General features: G+C 58.5%; 1 protein-coding gene across 1 annotated transcript in view; it reads left to right on the top strand.

The window, feature by feature from the left end:
• Window positions 1-16,879, top strand: part of LOC125426201 (cytochrome P450 20A1) — a 46,489-nt gene that overhangs the window by 13,805 nt on the left and 15,805 nt on the right. Inside the window, exons 5-7 of the mRNA XM_048484456.1 lie at window positions 10,216-10,375; window positions 11,905-12,020; window positions 15,033-15,087. Of these exons, the coding sequence (XP_048340413.1) occupies window positions 10,216-10,375; window positions 11,905-12,020; window positions 15,033-15,087 (331 nt within the window). The remainder of the gene's footprint in view (window positions 1-10,215; window positions 10,376-11,904; window positions 12,021-15,032; window positions 15,088-16,879) is intronic.

Here is a 16,879-nt window from a genome sequence, read left to right as displayed (position 1 = left end):
GCTGGGGACAAGTAGTCTCAAAGATAATGCAGAGCAAATTTAATGAAGCTCGAGTTCCAACTGACCAGTTAAAGTGCAAACAAATAGGAAGTCACTGGATCTAGTAAATATACAGCAATCTGCATATCAAACCACATTTATGGGAAAACGCAACCAAGTGCCAGGCAAGGCATCATAAGTGTATGTATGTTTCTCAAATCCACTCATGTTTAAAGATGGGTTCCCAGGTAAATTCCCATTTCGTAGTCATGTGTCCACTTCATCAATATTCATACACATACTTGCCATTCATGGGTACACAATTTTCTAGAGCTTATGCTCCTTTTAAGTTCGATATTCTTTGGTTAAATATGTCCCTTCTGTATCGATTTAGTCATGGCCTGTCTGTCTGTGCTGGTAATCTAAAAATGCTCATATGCAGATGTTGTCCATATATGCTGTGTTCAAATACTGATAAAATTGTAAGGTCCTTTAGATTACTGAAGGTAGACATTTATCTGTCCAGTTTTATAATTTTAGAAACAGTAAGGGTCCATTGTTCCAGATTATCAGTTAGCACCAGTGGTGGGATCCAAAAATTTTAGTAACAGGTTCCCATGGTGGTGGGATTCAAACTGTGGCGTAGCGCCAATGGAGATGGGGGGCACAACGGGGGCATGGCTGGGCATTCCGGGGGCGGGGCATTCCTGGGCAGGGATGTGGCAAGGACGCAGCCACTGTGCCGGTCCTTGGGCGGGAAACGAATGCACGCAAGCGCAGGCTGCCATGCACGCCGGGGCACCTCCTGCTAGACTGCTTCAAGTTCTGCGCGCTACTGCTGAGAGGAGGGGCGTGACTAAGGCAAAAATCACGTGGCAAAATCACCAATTAGTAACCCCCTCTCGGCACACACAAATAATTAGTAGCCTACTCTCGGGAACCTGTGAGAACCTGCTGGATCCCACCTCTGGTTAGCACCAATGTGGTATAGAGGTTAAGGGTGTCTGAGTAGGAGCTGGGAGACCTGTCTTCAAATCCCCACTTGTGTCATGGAAACTTGCTGCGTGGCCCTCGGCCAATCACAGTGTCTCAGCTGTTGTGAGGATAAGATGGAGGAGAGGAGAATCGTAAGCTGCTTTGCATGCAGAATCGCTCGAACATGTGCTTTTGCACTGCCCTCTATATAAGACAACCAGACTAAATCTTTTGCAGCTGGTTCTGGCAAGAAAAAAAGTTTATTGGACCAACAAAAAAATGTTAAATAATGATACCGTCGAAGGCTTTCATGGCCGGATTCAACTGGTTGTGGTGGGTTTTCCAGGCTGTGTGGCCGTGGTCTGGTAGATCTTGTTGCTAACTTTTCGCCTGCATTCGTGGCTGGCATCTTCAGAGGTGTATCACAGAGGGAAGTCTGTTACACACTGTGCATTAATATATACTAATATATATATATTAATGCAAAATTGATACAAGTAATTACTTCCTCTCAGAAAGACCGAATAACTGGACAGGCGGCAAGCATATGTGTCACATGAGTCTCTCTGACTCAGCAATTAGACACTTTCCTGTTTTGTCCACTAAACATAACTGTTTGCTGAATGTCACAGTTTGAAACAGCAGGCATAAGATTTAGGGACACATCCCATTGTTTTGGTAAAACAGGGCAACCTTAACTCTTTAGTCCATTCATTTCTCTGTCAAAGACACTCACTGCAGATTCCAGATGTTTGTTGCAGTGGTGCATACTGTGTGCATGCACAAATAACAGTTACGTGCAGACCACTGGGTGATTCTAACTGTTCCTTTAAAAAAGTCCTGTTGCTCAAACCTCCTTGGAACTAGATGCAACAGGGAATACAAACAACAGGAATTTATTTGTAACAATGCAGATGAATTCCATTAAATTATTTGCAAGGAAAAGGGGCTTGGACAGATTTATGGAGGAGAAGTCGATTTATGGCTACCAATCTTGATCCTCCTTGATCTCAGATTGCAAATGCCTTAGCAGACCAGGTGCTCGGGAGCAGCAGCAGCAGGCGGCCATTGCTTTCACATCCTGCATGTGAGCTCCCAAAGGCACCTGGTGGGCCACTGCGAGTAGCAGAGAGCTGGACTAGATGTTCTTATGAATTCCTGTGCAGAAGGAATTGAGGGGTGGCATGGAGGACAAGGTGCCCTTTCCCCTATTAGAAATTTTATGCTGTCACAGGTGGGAGGGATGGCCTCACATTTGAGGAATCCCAAAATGTGTCTGGTTGGTTGAGCTTATCTAAGTGCACCATAGATCTTGTAGCCTACAGCCAGAATTTGGCCAAATATGGAAACGGGATGGATTGAACAATTGTACCAAACTGAGCCACCTGCAGAAAGAAATTACAAAATTAAATTAAAAAGGACAATTGTGATTGTTTTCCTAAGTTTTCTCTTCTTCTTATATTGTTTTTTTTTCACTTTTCAAATACTTAAAAATTTATGTATATATTTTTATTGTATCATTTGAATTTTACAGTTTTTAATAATTTGCTTCTTCATTGCATTTTCAATCAATACATTTCCCCCCTTTTCTGCCTCCCCCATTCCATCTTCCTCATAGTTTTGTCACAACAACATCAGTAAGTTCATTCTCTGTAGCCCCTTCTCCCATATTTCTTCATTGACTCGAGCTGCTTTCATCCAGTCCACGTATATTATCCATATCTTCAAAATTTCATTCTGTTTATCTTGCCACGTCTTATCTTTGGTTAATATATCGAAAATATCAAGTGTCACTTGTTCCCAGATATATTCTAGCCATTTCTGAAATGTCCATTTTTTCTTTTCTTTCCAGCCCAAGGCTATTGTTGCATGGGCTGCTTTAATCATTATTTTATATATATAACTATGTTTTTTGTCCACCCTTCTGTCTTCCATTATACCCATGAACATTAAGTCATTATTTAAATCAATATTAATCTTCACCAGTTTCTCGATATATAACAGTACAGTTGTCCAAAATTTTCTTACTTCTGCACATTCTATCCACATGTGGCTATAATATGCCTCTTTTCTTTTTATATTGTTATTTTATCAAGCTGAAAGCCTTTGCTTTATTTCCTCCCCCTTGAAGAAAAAAAAGGAACCCTCTTTCCTCTGTACAATGGGCAAAACTAAAAGGTATATAGCTCTTCTTTTTTTTTAAAAAAACTAATAATAGTTAAAATATTCCTATGGATTGCTGTTCTGCTTCTATAGTGGCTTTCTTGGCTCCAGTTTTGCTTTCTTTCTAAGCGCTGTTGAGCCAAGATGGGGAAAAAACTGTTGAACAAAGATGGGAAATTTAACTCAACTGCCTGCAAATTGGGCTTCAAGCAAAGAAAAGAATTGAGCAAGCAGCAGAACTATCTTAGGCTGCAAAAATGGAAGTCCCCACTCTTTGAATAGCTCAGGACCGATTTCAGGCTCTGCTGGATACTCCGTTATATTTTGTGTGTTTTAGGTTGTATTGCTCGTAGCATATTTGCACTGGGCTCTCTGCTGTTTGCCAAGTGCCTTTTATTTGATGTGCTATTTGTTTTTCAGGGATGCAGAGAGGGAAGGTAAAACAAACTGTGGCTCAGGATCTGTGTGCAAGATTCTACATGGTTTATTTTTATTCTTGGCTTGACTTGCATGACCCCAGACATTTATGCGGATGTCACACAGTTGTCTGTGTATTTTAAAAGGTTTGTCGTGTGTGATGTTTTCCCCACAAGAATTGGATTCTGAGCAGCTGCCCTACATGCTTTAAAATTGAATAACAAACAAACAAATAATCCGTGTCTAGAAGAAGAAGAGGAGGAGGAGGAGGAGGAGGAGGAGGAGGAGGATCCCCCCCACCCCCCCCCCCCCCCACCCCCCCCCCCCCCCACCCCCCCCCCCCCCCACCCCCCCCCCCCCCCACCCCCCCCCCCCCCCACCCCCCCCCCCCCCCACCCCCCCCCCCCCCCACCCCCCCCCCCCCCCACCCCCCCCCCCCCCCACCCCCCCCCCCCCCCACCCCCCCCCCCCCCCACCCCCCCCCCCCCCCACCCCCCCCCCCCCCCACCCCCCCCCCCCCCCACCCCCCCCCCCCCCCACCCCCCCCCCCCCCCACCCCCCCCCCCCCCCACCCCCCCCCCCCCCCACCCCCCCCCCCCCCCACCCCCCCCCCCCCCCACCCCCCCCCCCCCCCACCCCCCCCCCCCCCCACCCCCCCCCCCCCCCACCCCCCCCCCCCCCCACCCCCCCCCCCCCCCACCCCCCCCCCCCCCCACCCCCCCCCCCCCCCACCCCCCCCCCCCCCCACCCCCCCCCCCCCCCACCCCCCCCCCCCCCCACCCCCCCCCCCCCCCACCCCCCCCCCCCCCCACCCCCCCCCCCCCCCACCCCCCCCCCCCCCCACCCCCCCCCCCCCCCACCCCCCCCCCCCCCCACCCCCCCCCCCCCCCACCCCCCCCCCCCCCCACCCCCCCCCCCCCCCACCCCCCCCCCCCCCCACCCCCCCCCCCCCCCACCCCCCCCCCCCCCCACCCCCCCCCCCCCCCACCCCCCCCCCCCCCCACCCCCCCCCCCCCCCACCCCCCCCCCCCCCCACCCCCCCCCCCCCCCACCCCCCCCCCCCCCCACCCCCCCCCCCCCCCACCCCCCCCCCCCCCCACCCCCCCCCCCCCCCACCCCCCCCCCCCCCCACCCCCCCCCCCCCCCACCCCCCCCCCCCCCCACCCCCCCCCCCCCCCACCCCCCCCCCCCCCCACCCCCCCCCCCCCCCACCCCCCCCCCCCCCCACCCCCCCCCCCCCCCACCCCCCCCCCCCCCCACCCCCCCCCCCCCCCACCCCCCCCCCCCCCCACCCCCCCCCCCCCCCACCCCCCCCCCCCCCCACCCCCCCCCCCCCCCACCCCCCCCCCCCCCCACCCCCCCCCCCCCCCACCCCCCCCCCCCCCCACCCCCCCCCCCCCCCACCCCCCCCCCCCCCCACCCCCCCCCCCCCCCACCCCCCCCCCCCCCCACCCCCCCCCCCCCCCACCCCCCCCCCCCCCCACCCCCCCCCCCCCCCACCCCCCCCCCCCCCCACCCCCCCCCCCCCCCACCCCCCCCCCCCCCCACCCCCCCCCCCCCCCACCCCCCCCCCCCCCCACCCCCCCCCCCCCCCACCCCCCCCCCCCCCCACCCCCCCCCCCCCCCACCCCCCCCCCCCCCCACCCCCCCCCCCCCCCACCCCCCCCCCCCCCCACCCCCCCCCCCCCCCACCCCCCCCCCCCCCCACCCCCCCCCCCCCCCACCCCCCCCCCCCCCCACCCCCCCCCCCCCCCACCCCCCCCCCCCCCCACCCCCCCCCCCCCCCACCCCCCCCCCCCCCCACCCCCCCCCCCCCCCACCCCCCCCCCCCCCCACCCCCCCCCCCCCCCACCCCCCCCCCCCCCCACCCCCCCCCCCCCCCACCCCCCCCCCCCCCCACCCCCCCCCCCCCCCACCCCCCCCCCCCCCCACCCCCCCCCCCCCCCACCCCCCCCCCCCCCCACCCCCCCCCCCCCCCACCCCCCCCCCCCCCCACCCCCCCCCCCCCCCACCCCCCCCCCCCCCCACCCCCCCCCCCCCCCACCCCCCCCCCCCCCCACCCCCCCCCCCCCCCACCCCCCCCCCCCCCCACCCCCCCCCCCCCCCACCCCCCCCCCCCCCCACCCCCCCCCCCCCCCACCCCCCCCCCCCCCCACCCCCCCCCCCCCCCACCCCCCCCCCCCCCCACCCCCCCCCCCCCCCACCCCCCCCCCCCCCCACCCCCCCCCCCCCCCACCCCCCCCCCCCCCCACCCCCCCCCCCCCCCACCCCCCCCCCCCCCCACCCCCCCCCCCCCCCACCCCCCCCCCCCCCCACCCCCCCCCCCCCCCACCCCCCCCCCCCCCCACCCCCCCCCCCCCCCACCCCCCCCCCCCCCCACCCCCCCCCCCCCCCACCCCCCCCCCCCCCCACCCCCCCCCCCCCCCACCCCCCCCCCCCCCCACCCCCCCCCCCCCCCACCCCCCCCCCCCCCCACCCCCCCCCCCCCCCACCCCCCCCCCCCCCCACCCCCCCCCCCCCCCACCCCCCCCCCCCCCCACCCCCCCCCCCCCCCACCCCCCCCCCCCCCCACCCCCCCCCCCCCCCACCCCCCCCCCCCCCCACCCCCCCCCCCCCCCACCCCCCCCCCCCCCCACCCCCCCCCCCCCCCACCCCCCCCCCCCCCCACCCCCCCCCCCCCCCACCCCCCCCCCCCCCCACCCCCCCCCCCCCCCACCCCCCCCCCCCCCCACCCCCCCCCCCCCCCACCCCCCCCCCCCCCCACCCCCCCCCCCCCCCACCCCCCCCCCCCCCCACCCCCCCCCCCCCCCACCCCCCCCCCCCCCCACCCCCCCCCCCCCCCACCCCCCCCCCCCCCCACCCCCCCCCCCCCCCACCCCCCCCCCCCCCCACCCCCCCCCCCCCCCACCCCCCCCCCCCCCCACCCCCCCCCCCCCCCACCCCCCCCCCCCCCCACCCCCCCCCCCCCCCACCCCCCCCCCCCCCCACCCCCCCCCCCCCCCACCCCCCCCCCCCCCCACCCCCCCCCCCCCCCACCCCCCCCCCCCCCCACCCCCCCCCCCCCCCACCCCCCCCCCCCCCCACCCCCCCCCCCCCCCACCCCCCCCCCCCCCCACCCCCCCCCCCCCCCACCCCCCCCCCCCCCCACCCCCCCCCCCCCCCACCCCCCCCCCCCCCCACCCCCCCCCCCCCCCACCCCCCCCCCCCCCCACCCCCCCCCCCCCCCACCCCCCCCCCCCCCCACCCCCCCCCCCCCCCACCCCCCCCCCCCCCCACCCCCCCCCCCCCCCACCCCCCCCCCCCCCCACCCCCCCCCCCCCCCACCCCCCCCCCCCCCCACCCCCCCCCCCCCCCACCCCCCCCCCCCCCCACCCCCCCCCCCCCCCACCCCCCCCCCCCCCCACCCCCCCCCCCCCCCACCCCCCCCCCCCCCCACCCCCCCCCCCCCCCACCCCCCCCCCCCCCCACCCCCCCCCCCCCCCACCCCCCCCCCCCCCCACCCCCCCCCCCCCCCACCCCCCCCCCCCCCCACCCCCCCCCCCCCCCACCCCCCCCCCCCCCCACCCCCCCCCCCCCCCACCCCCCCCCCCCCCCACCCCCCCCCCCCCCCACCCCCCCCCCCCCCCACCCCCCCCCCCCCCCACCCCCCCCCCCCCCCACCCCCCCCCCCCCCCACCCCCCCCCCCCCCCACCCCCCCCCCCCCCCACCCCCCCCCCCCCCCACCCCCCCCCCCCCCCACCCCCCCCCCCCCCCACCCCCCCCCCCCCCCACCCCCCCCCCCCCCCACCCCCCCCCCCCCCCACCCCCCCCCCCCCCCACCCCCCCCCCCCCCCACCCCCCCCCCCCCCCACCCCCCCCCCCCCCCACCCCCCCCCCCCCCCACCCCCCCCCCCCCCCACCCCCCCCCCCCCCCACCCCCCCCCCCCCCCACCCCCCCCCCCCCCCACCCCCCCCCCCCCCCACCCCCCCCCCCCCCCACCCCCCCCCCCCCCCACCCCCCCCCCCCCCCACCCCCCCCCCCCCCCACCCCCCCCCCCCCCCACCCCCCCCCCCCCCCACCCCCCCCCCCCCCCACCCCCCCCCCCCCCCACCCCCCCCCCCCCCCACCCCCCCCCCCCCCCACCCCCCCCCCCCCCCACCCCCCCCCCCCCCCACCCCCCCCCCCCCCCACCCCCCCCCCCCCCCACCCCCCCCCCCCCCCACCCCCCCCCCCCCCCACCCCCCCCCCCCCCCACCCCCCCCCCCCCCCACCCCCCCCCCCCCCCACCCCCCCCCCCCCCCACCCCCCCCCCCCCCCACCCCCCCCCCCCCCCACCCCCCCCCCCCCCCACCCCCCCCCCCCCCCACCCCCCCCCCCCCCCACCCCCCCCCCCCCCCACCCCCCCCCCCCCCCACCCCCCCCCCCCCCCACCCCCCCCCCCCCCCACCCCCCCCCCCCCCCACCCCCCCCCCCCCCCACCCCCCCCCCCCCCCACCCCCCCCCCCCCCCACCCCCCCCCCCCCCCACCCCCCCCCCCCCCCACCCCCCCCCCCCCCCACCCCCCCCCCCCCCCACCCCCCCCCCCCCCCACCCCCCCCCCCCCCCACCCCCCCCCCCCCCCACCCCCCCCCCCCCCCACCCCCCCCCCCCCCCACCCCCCCCCCCCCCCACCCCCCCCCCCCCCCACCCCCCCCCCCCCCCACCCCCCCCCCCCCCCACCCCCCCCCCCCCCCACCCCCCCCCCCCCCCACCCCCCCCCCCCCCCACCCCCCCCCCCCCCCACCCCCCCCCCCCCCCACCCCCCCCCCCCCCCACCCCCCCCCCCCCCCACCCCCCCCCCCCCCCACCCCCCCCCCCCCCCACCCCCCCCCCCCCCCACCCCCCCCCCCCCCCACCCCCCCCCCCCCCCACCCCCCCCCCCCCCCACCCCCCCCCCCCCCCACCCCCCCCCCCCCCCACCCCCCCCCCCCCCCACCCCCCCCCCCCCCCACCCCCCCCCCCCCCCCCCCCCCCCCCCCCCCACCCCCCCCCCCCCCCACCCCCCCCGCCCCCCACACCCCCCCCCCCCCCCCCCCCCCCCCCCCCCCCCCCCCCCCCCCCCCACCCCCCCCCCCCCCCACCCCCCCACCCACCCCCCCCCCTCCCCCCCCACCACCCCCCCCCCGCCCACCCCCCCCCCCCCCCACCACCCCCCCACACCACCCCCCCCCCCCCCCCCCCCCCCCCCCCCCCCCCCCCCCCCCCCCCACCCCCCCCCCCCCCCACCCCCCCCCCCCCCAAACCCCCTCCCCCCCCACCCCCCCCCCCCCCCATAAAACATTTTGAAAGCATTTTGAAAATGTTTTCCAAATATTATTTCAGCTGTGTGGCATGGCCCATTGCTATGTTCAGATTTGTGAGTTGGGAGATGTTCTATAATGTGATGGTGACTTTGAAACGACCTGGTGGAAAAAAATCATTGTTTGGTCATGGTGGGGGAGGGTGGCCACCCATGGGGGGGGGGCATCAAACTCAGGTTTTGCCCAGGGCTCAAGTTCGCCTAGGTACGCCCCTGCCTGTACTAAACCTCAGAGACTTATCCAAAAACCACTGTTGAGGATTGAACAACATCCTACATTTTTTAACAAATCCGGTCAGGTTGCACGGATCTGAGCAGCATTCCCTGTAGCCACACACCTGAGTCAGCTCAGAATTGCAGTTGCAGGTGAGAGGTCTTTTGCTTTGTTCTCCCATTACTTTTTCCTGAGCTGAAGTGGCCTCCAAGAGGGTTTCATTTGCATGGAGCTGCACTTGTACTATTCCATCTATTTCTGTCCTCTACTTATTAAAACAGTGTAACATGTAGTTTGGCCCTAAGCCTCATATTTAAACATCCTGCCAGTATACCATTCCCACATTCTAGCTGGCTGATATTTTGTGTTCACAACTTTTTTGAGTTCTGAAATACTACATGATGTTATGATCATAGGAGCAGCAGTGGCGTAGGAGATTAAGAGCTCGTGTATCTAATCTGGAGGAACCGGGTTTGATTCCCAGCTCTGCCGCCTGAGCTGTGGAGGCTTATCTGGGGAATTCAGATTAGCCTGTACACTCCCACACATGCCAGCTGGGTAACCTTGGGCTAGTCACAGCTTCTCGGAGCTCTCTCAGCCCCACCTACCTCACAGGGTGTTTGTTGTGAGGGGGGAAGGGCAAGGCGATTGTAAGCCCCTTTGAGTCTTCTTCTTCTTCTTCTTCTTCTACTTCTTCTTCTTCTTCTTCTTCTTCTTCTTCTTCTTCTTCATTTATGATTTCTTTGTCCATTATCCTGTAAGTAATAGTGCCAGTCCAGCTGTGTCATCCCTTTTCTGATCCAGAGAGGTCCTCACACTCTTGGATGTTGCCTTCCACAAGGAAGGATGGGGCCCAGCTCTGCAGTGGAAGATTGATTAGACTTTAATTTGGCTGTTGTTCGTGGCTGATTACAACCATGAAATAATTTCAGCAGATTGTAATGAGGCACGGATGTCAAATATTGCAAGTCAGCCTCTTCATTCGTGTTTGTATTAAAGAGCCAAAGTCCAAATGTTTTGTCAGGTGGAATTCAGCCATATCTGTACTGTCAAAGGCTTTCATGTCGAGAATCAACTGTTGTGGGTTTTCCGGGCTTGGTGGCTGGCAATTAGGAGCTAAAACTACCAGACCTTAGCCACACAGCCCGGAAAACCCACAACAGCCAGTCAGCCAGGTCTCCTCAATAGCTTTGAAGGGTAATACAATTTATCTATTTATTTTTCTTCAGATATGGGCAGAAATTGGAAAAGGGTTCTTGGATGGCTCACTTGACAAAAGCGTGACCAGAAAAAAGATGTATGAAAATGGTAAGTTCCATTTTACGTTCATACATATTGAGGTAGTGATCACTTTAAGGGAAGAACTGCCAGTTGTTGACATTCTCGGAGGAAGACGCCATTTTTGTTTCTTCTTTCCAGGAGCCTATGAGGTGGCTTGCACCTATTGCCGTATAAGTGTGCCATCGTTCTTGATCTCCATTTTAAGAAACCTAAGAACACTGAAATTTTGGCTCTTCCAACAAGTCCTAAAACACCCCCTACTGTCATGATTTTAATGATTTTAATGTTGCATGTTTTACTGTAATGTTGCATGTTTTACTGTAACCTGAATGGGGTTTTATTGTGTTTTATTATGTTTTTACTGTCATGATTTTAATTCTAATTATTGTGTTTTATTATGTTTTTACTGTCACGATTTTAATGTTGCATGTTTTACTGTAACCTGCCCTGAGACTTTGGTAAAGGGCAAGTAGTAAATGTTAATAGGAACAGAATTTTTTTTTTAAAAAAAGAGAAGAACAAGGACACAGTCACCAGCAGTCCTTTACAAAACTCTGGTCGTGATTCTCAGACTTCTGAAAATACATTCATTGCATTGTCAATGAAAAGATGTCTAAATGGTGCCTAGTTAAGTCTTGCACTGAGCTGGATGGACCAGGCTCACCTAATCTTGTGAGATCCCAGAAGCCAATCTGGTGAACACTTGGCTGGGAGACCACCAAGGAAGTTCAGGGTTGCTACACAGAGGCAGGCAATGGCAAACTACCCCTGTTTTTGTCTGGCTTTGAAAGCAGCATGGAGTTGTCATAAGTTGGCTGTGAATTAATGGCTCTTTCTGCCAGTTACCTCTTGGTGATACAGATAAATAATTGCTAGCATTGTACCCAAATAGATGCAGTTGCTGGGGGTGCATCTGTGTGCAGTCAGTCTTTTCACCGCAATAGGCCAACAGGAAGCTTGCATTCTTTCTTAAAAAGATAGATGCCGGGAACCGGAAAGCTTCTCCACTTATCATGGGATTCCGATTACTTCCTATAAACAATTGTCCTTGATCCTAGTGTTCTAATACTTAAATCTGCACTATAATCCTCCTGCATTCAGTCGCCCCTTCAAGGGAGCAAGAAGGATGATTTCTCTGGCTATTTGGCTGAGGTTAAGCATGATGACGACGTTGTTACAGGTCCAGATGTCCTATTTTGGTGCACTATAAAATTGCCAAACCCTCCCTGACCAAAACATAAGTGTCATCCTTAATTAAATCAGTAGTATTCACACTGAGCGTGTGAGGTGTTAGATGCTTATGTTTACAGCGGTGACATAGTTCTGTTCTATATATAGCATGGTCAAAAACTGCAATTGAGGGTCTTCCTGACACAGGTGAGATAGATGCATGCAACTGTTCAAACATATTCTTGGTCTCTGTAAAGGTTAAAGCAGCATTTACACAGGGGGAGGACAGGGGGTTCACCTGCCTGGCCCCGAGTGCTGAGGTTGTTTTTCAGAATGCTGCCCTCTGCTGGCTAACAGAGGAACTCCTTTCTTTTGCTTTCTGGAAGCTCTGATGGAGATGGAGCTGGTGTTGAAGAAAGTCATCAAAGAGAGACAGGGCAGAAGCTTCAATCGGCATATCTTCATTGACTCTTTGCTGCAGGGCAACCAGAGTGACAAGCAGGTATATCCAACTTGGGGGTGTGTGTGTGTGTCATAATCCACTTAACAGAGTCCCACTAGATCTGCTGTTAATTGCCACATGAAAGATTGGATTTAATTTAATTGCACACATACATTCTCCCTTGTCTCCGTCTCCTTCCTAGCATTAATGTCTGGCATTTCTCCTGTCTTGGTGATGAGGATTTCCCCCCCTACAAATGGTTGATGTTCAGTGTAAAAAAGCTAGTTTTGCTTAATGTGAAGAAATATTAATCTTAGTAAGAACATAAGAACATAAGAACTAGCCTGCTGGATCAGACCAGAGTCCATCTAGTCCAGCTCTCTGCTACTCCCAGTGGCCCACCAGGTGCCTTTGGGAGCTCACCTGCAGGATGTGAAAGCAATGGCCTTCTGCTGCTGCTGCTCCTGAGCACCTGGTCTGCTAAGGCATTTACAATCTGAGATCAAGGAGGATCAAGATTGGTAGCCATAGATCGACTTCTCCTCCATAAATCTGTCCAAGCCCTTTTTAAAGCTATCCAGGTTAGTGGCCATCACCACCCCCTGCGGCAGCATATTCCAAACGCCAATCACAAGTTGCGTGAAGAAGTGTTTCCTTTTATTAGTCCTAATTCTTCCCCCCAGCATTTTCAATGAATGCCCCCTGGTTCTAGTATTGTGAGAAAGAGAGAAAAACTACTCTGTCAACATTTTCTACCCCATGCATAATTTTATAGACTTCAATCATATCCCCCCTCAGGCGTCTCCTCTCCAAACTAAAGAGTCCCAAACGCTGCAGCCTCTCCTCATAAGGAAGGTGCTCCAATCCTTCAATCATCCTCATTGCCCTTCTCTGCACTTTTTCTATCTCTTCGATATCCTTTTTGAGATGTGGCGACCAGAACTGGACACAGAACTGGACACAGTACTCCAAGTGCGGTCGCACCACTGCTTTATATAAGGGCATGACAATCCTTGCAGTTTTATTACTGGATAATTGGATAATTGGATAATTGGAATCTCTTTATTTAGCCGATGTATAGGCTGTTCTTCTGTCATAAATAAACCTGCAGAAGATGTACTGTGTTGGTCTGTGGGAAATAGCCCTACAGGATTGACATTTACTAAGCAAGCTGGTGCCAGTACCCCGGGTTCCATTTTGAATCCCAAAATGAAGCCCATTGCAACTTATCTTGGAATGCATAACTGTGCTGTGCTCAGTTGGCCTTAATTGCTCCCAAACATACTCTACTGGGAGCCTGACCATGTAGGAGGAAACAGTGAAACCTTGGAGTTGAGTAGGCGTCTTCCTAAGCATGATTATATACCCTTGGCAATTCAAAGATTCCTTACACGAATCTAAGCAGCACAATTGGATCAGTGTACCTGTAAACAAAGCTTTGTGTGTGGTTCCAACTAACAACATCAAGACACCTGCTGTGCAAAACTGTAATTATGTTGTGCCTCAATTACAGTTTTGCTGGAAAGCGAAAGCTCCTTTTAGTGCCGCAAGGAGTACCTGTCCTCCGAGTCAAGACACCTATATTTTTATCTGCACACAGAACCAACAAATACTAAGTAGAAATCCACTATGTGTGTCCTTGTCCTGCTCTTTGTGGGAACCTGAATCCCAAAAACCATTCCTTGTTCTTGCAGGCTGTGCTCTAACATCAATTTTTGTGGTAACTGGGATTTAGGGACAAGTGTGGAAGGCCCAATTTTCTCCTCTGAAGCCAAATTTCGTTACCGCAAACGTGTTTAGCTGGGAGGGAAAGACAAGTTGTGAATCCCACAATAATATATTATTTTTAAAATTTTTGAGGTGCTTGCTGCAAAAAAACATAAAAATCTTACAGATATCAAAAGGGCAGCCTCAAGATGCAAAATGGAAGACCAAAGGTTTGGTTATGTGAGGTAGAAAGCCACCCTCTCGTCTTCTCTCATGCATCTGTGTGCCCACCTGCTCACAGAAGTCTGTGCCTCATTGAATTCGTAACTCTTTGCTACCAGACAGTAAGCCTACAATCTGGTGCAGATGTATTTGGTACCACGTCCTATTAAACGTGGTGGCATTGACTTCTGAGTACATGTACACAGGAACGGAATGCACCAAAGCAAAGCTTTTGGAATTTGAATTTGACTGCTCCCTCAGTATAACCTCTGCTATGGGCCAAGTCATATGGCCCTGTCCGCATGGGCGGAATACAGCGCCCCAGGGACGGCAAAAATGCCATCCCTGGGGTTTTGTTCACAATGCAGCAGTGCCGTCCTGGCCGCCCCGGAGCGGTGTGAAGCCGCCGCTTTAAACCTCACTCGTTGAGTGAGGTTTTTTGCAAATCGGCGTTTTCCTGTCAGTGCAGTGCAAACCACACCGGCAGGACGCCGCCAGTTTTCCTGTCACCTCCACTGACCTTCCTATCCAGCGTCGCTCTGGAGGGCTGCAGAGACCTGCCCACGCTGCCCCCCGACCCCTGGAGGTCATAGGGCAGTGTGGGCAGGTCCCTGCAGCCCTCCAGAGCAACGCTAGACAGGAAGGTCAGTGGAGGGGGCCGACCTAGAGGCGGCTCCATGCAGAGCTGCTCTCTGGCTGGGGGGAAAGTCAGGGCCGCTCGCACGATAGCGTGCGAACGATCCCTGAGCCTCCACCGGCACAATTCATGCCGGTGGAGCTGTGTTTCTGCGCGTTTGCGGAAATGTTACAAAGATATTTTGGAGTTTCATGCCTCCCAGGTGTGTATGGATCTGGTTCAGACTGGGACTGTATCATATGGCATCCAAGGGCTTATTCTGCTCCTTACTGTGTTCCTGACCCAAAATGGCCCCAGAAAGCCACAGTTTGTCCTGTGGAAGATACCTAAGTATCTCCAACTTATTTATTTTAATTTATTTAATTTATTTTTAAATGTACACCCTGCCTATATGCAAGATCTCTAGGCAGCTTAGAATGTGGAAGTTTGCTGGGATTGTGAGAAAATCACCAAATACTGATTCTATCTTCCTTTTCCATCTTCCTGAACCAAATGTTCTTTCTTAGGTATTGGAAGACACTATGATATTCTCCCTGGCAGGATCCATAATCACGGCCAAGTGTAAGTATATAGTGCATGTTTTATAGCCAGCGTGGTAGAGTGGTTAAGAGCAGGTAGGCTCTAATCTGGAGGACCAGGTTTGATTCCCCACTCCTCCACATGAGCAGCAGAGTCTTATCTGGTGAACCGGATTTGATTCCTCACTCCTGCATTCCTGCTGGGTGACCTTGGGCTGGTCACAGTTCTCTCAGAACTCTCTCAGCCCCACCTACCCAGAAGATGTCTGTTGTGGGGAGAGGAAGGGAAAAGGAGTTTATAAGCTGCCTTGAAACTCCTTACAGGAGAGAAAGGCAGAGTATAAATCCAAACTCCTCTTCCTCCTCCTCCTCTTCTTCTTCTTACTTCTTTTTCTTCTTCATGCATCCACTGAAGGTTGTTCACGCCTTTTGAAAATATTCAGAAATTCCAGTTGCCTTTTTATACTATTTAAAAATTTTTGAGCCAGAGGATTTTTGTAGGCAGTTCACTACTTTATCAGATGCTAGTGAGACTGTAGAAATCAGCTGGTAGAACATTTGTACTAGAACTCCTGCAGGCCGATTCTCAGTAATGTCACACAAACAAAATTTCTTCCAGTCAGGGTTTACTTTGTATGTGACTTTTGACTTATGTTGGCAGCCTTCAAAGCATGGCTACAGACAAATAAACACTGCTATCCACTTGCCATTACTGTTAAAGATTATGCAAGGCAAAGTCAAGGATATAAAAACAATATTGGTCTCAACACTTCTAGTGTAATAAGAAGACAGAAACTCTTCTTGGGCCTTGATTGAAACAGTCGTATTTTTGAATAAATTCCTGCCTCACTATCTCACATTACGTATGTTCACCTCAATACAGCTGTATGAGATGACCTCTCTCACTCAGTTTATTTATTTATTTATTTATTTTATTCGATTTTTATACCACCCCATCCCCGAGGGGCTCTGGGCGGTGTACAGTATTTAAAACAGTGTAATTAAATAACATTTAAAAGCAGCGATAAAACTCCCAATACATTCTCAGTTTAAAGCCCAAGATTAAATTTAGATAAAAATTCAAGATACAAAGATATAAAGTTATAAAGTGGCGTCCAGCGTTCCAATATTGTAAAAAACCCTCCCTCCCCAAGGTGGAGGGGGGCATGGCGAGTCTCAATGATGTAGTTGGATAGACCAGGAGTCATATGCGGTGGCGGGGCTACCAGGGGATGGGGGGAGGGCGCCACGCACAGTGTGCACAGCTGTGGGTCACGTGAGGGGGGCAAAATCCCCCCCCCCCGCTCCCTTCTCCACCGTCCCACTTGTTGGTCGGCCACTCAGCTCACCCCCGCGACGCCCCCCACACACTTTAACAAACGGAGCACGCTGGAGAGCAGGCCTGCCTGTGTCCCTTCCAGGCTTCAAATGGCCTGGTAGAAACTACATTTCCCAGGAGACCCTGGGAAATGTAGTTCCCACCAGGTCGTTTGCAGCCTGGAAGGGAACAGGCAGGCCTCTTCTCCAGCCTGCTCCGTTTGTTAAAGTAAATGTGGGGGGGGGGCGCTGGGGGGGGGGGCTTGCGGAGGGGGGGGAGCCAGTGTGTTCACCGGGCGCACCCTGGCCCAGCTGCACCTCTGGTCATATGTTCTCCCACATCTCAAACCCAACTCTGTCCACCCACCATAATCTATTAATGGACACTTTCTGTCAGATGTTTTCTGCAAATTTGCTACAGATAGAACTGCACACGGTAATGTCCCGAATGGGATATAGATTGGTGTGGTATAGCTCGACCTTGCCAGATCTCTGAAGCAAAGCTGAGTCAGTACTTG

The sequence above is a fragment of the Sphaerodactylus townsendi genome, linkage group LG02 (genome assembly GCF_021028975.2).
Source record: "Sphaerodactylus townsendi isolate TG3544 linkage group LG02, MPM_Stown_v2.3, whole genome shotgun sequence".
Lineage (NCBI taxonomy): Eukaryota > Metazoa > Chordata > Lepidosauria > Squamata > Sphaerodactylidae > Sphaerodactylus > Sphaerodactylus townsendi.
Note: the sequence above shows the minus strand (reverse complement) of the source record. Positions and strands in the feature narration are given on the sequence as shown.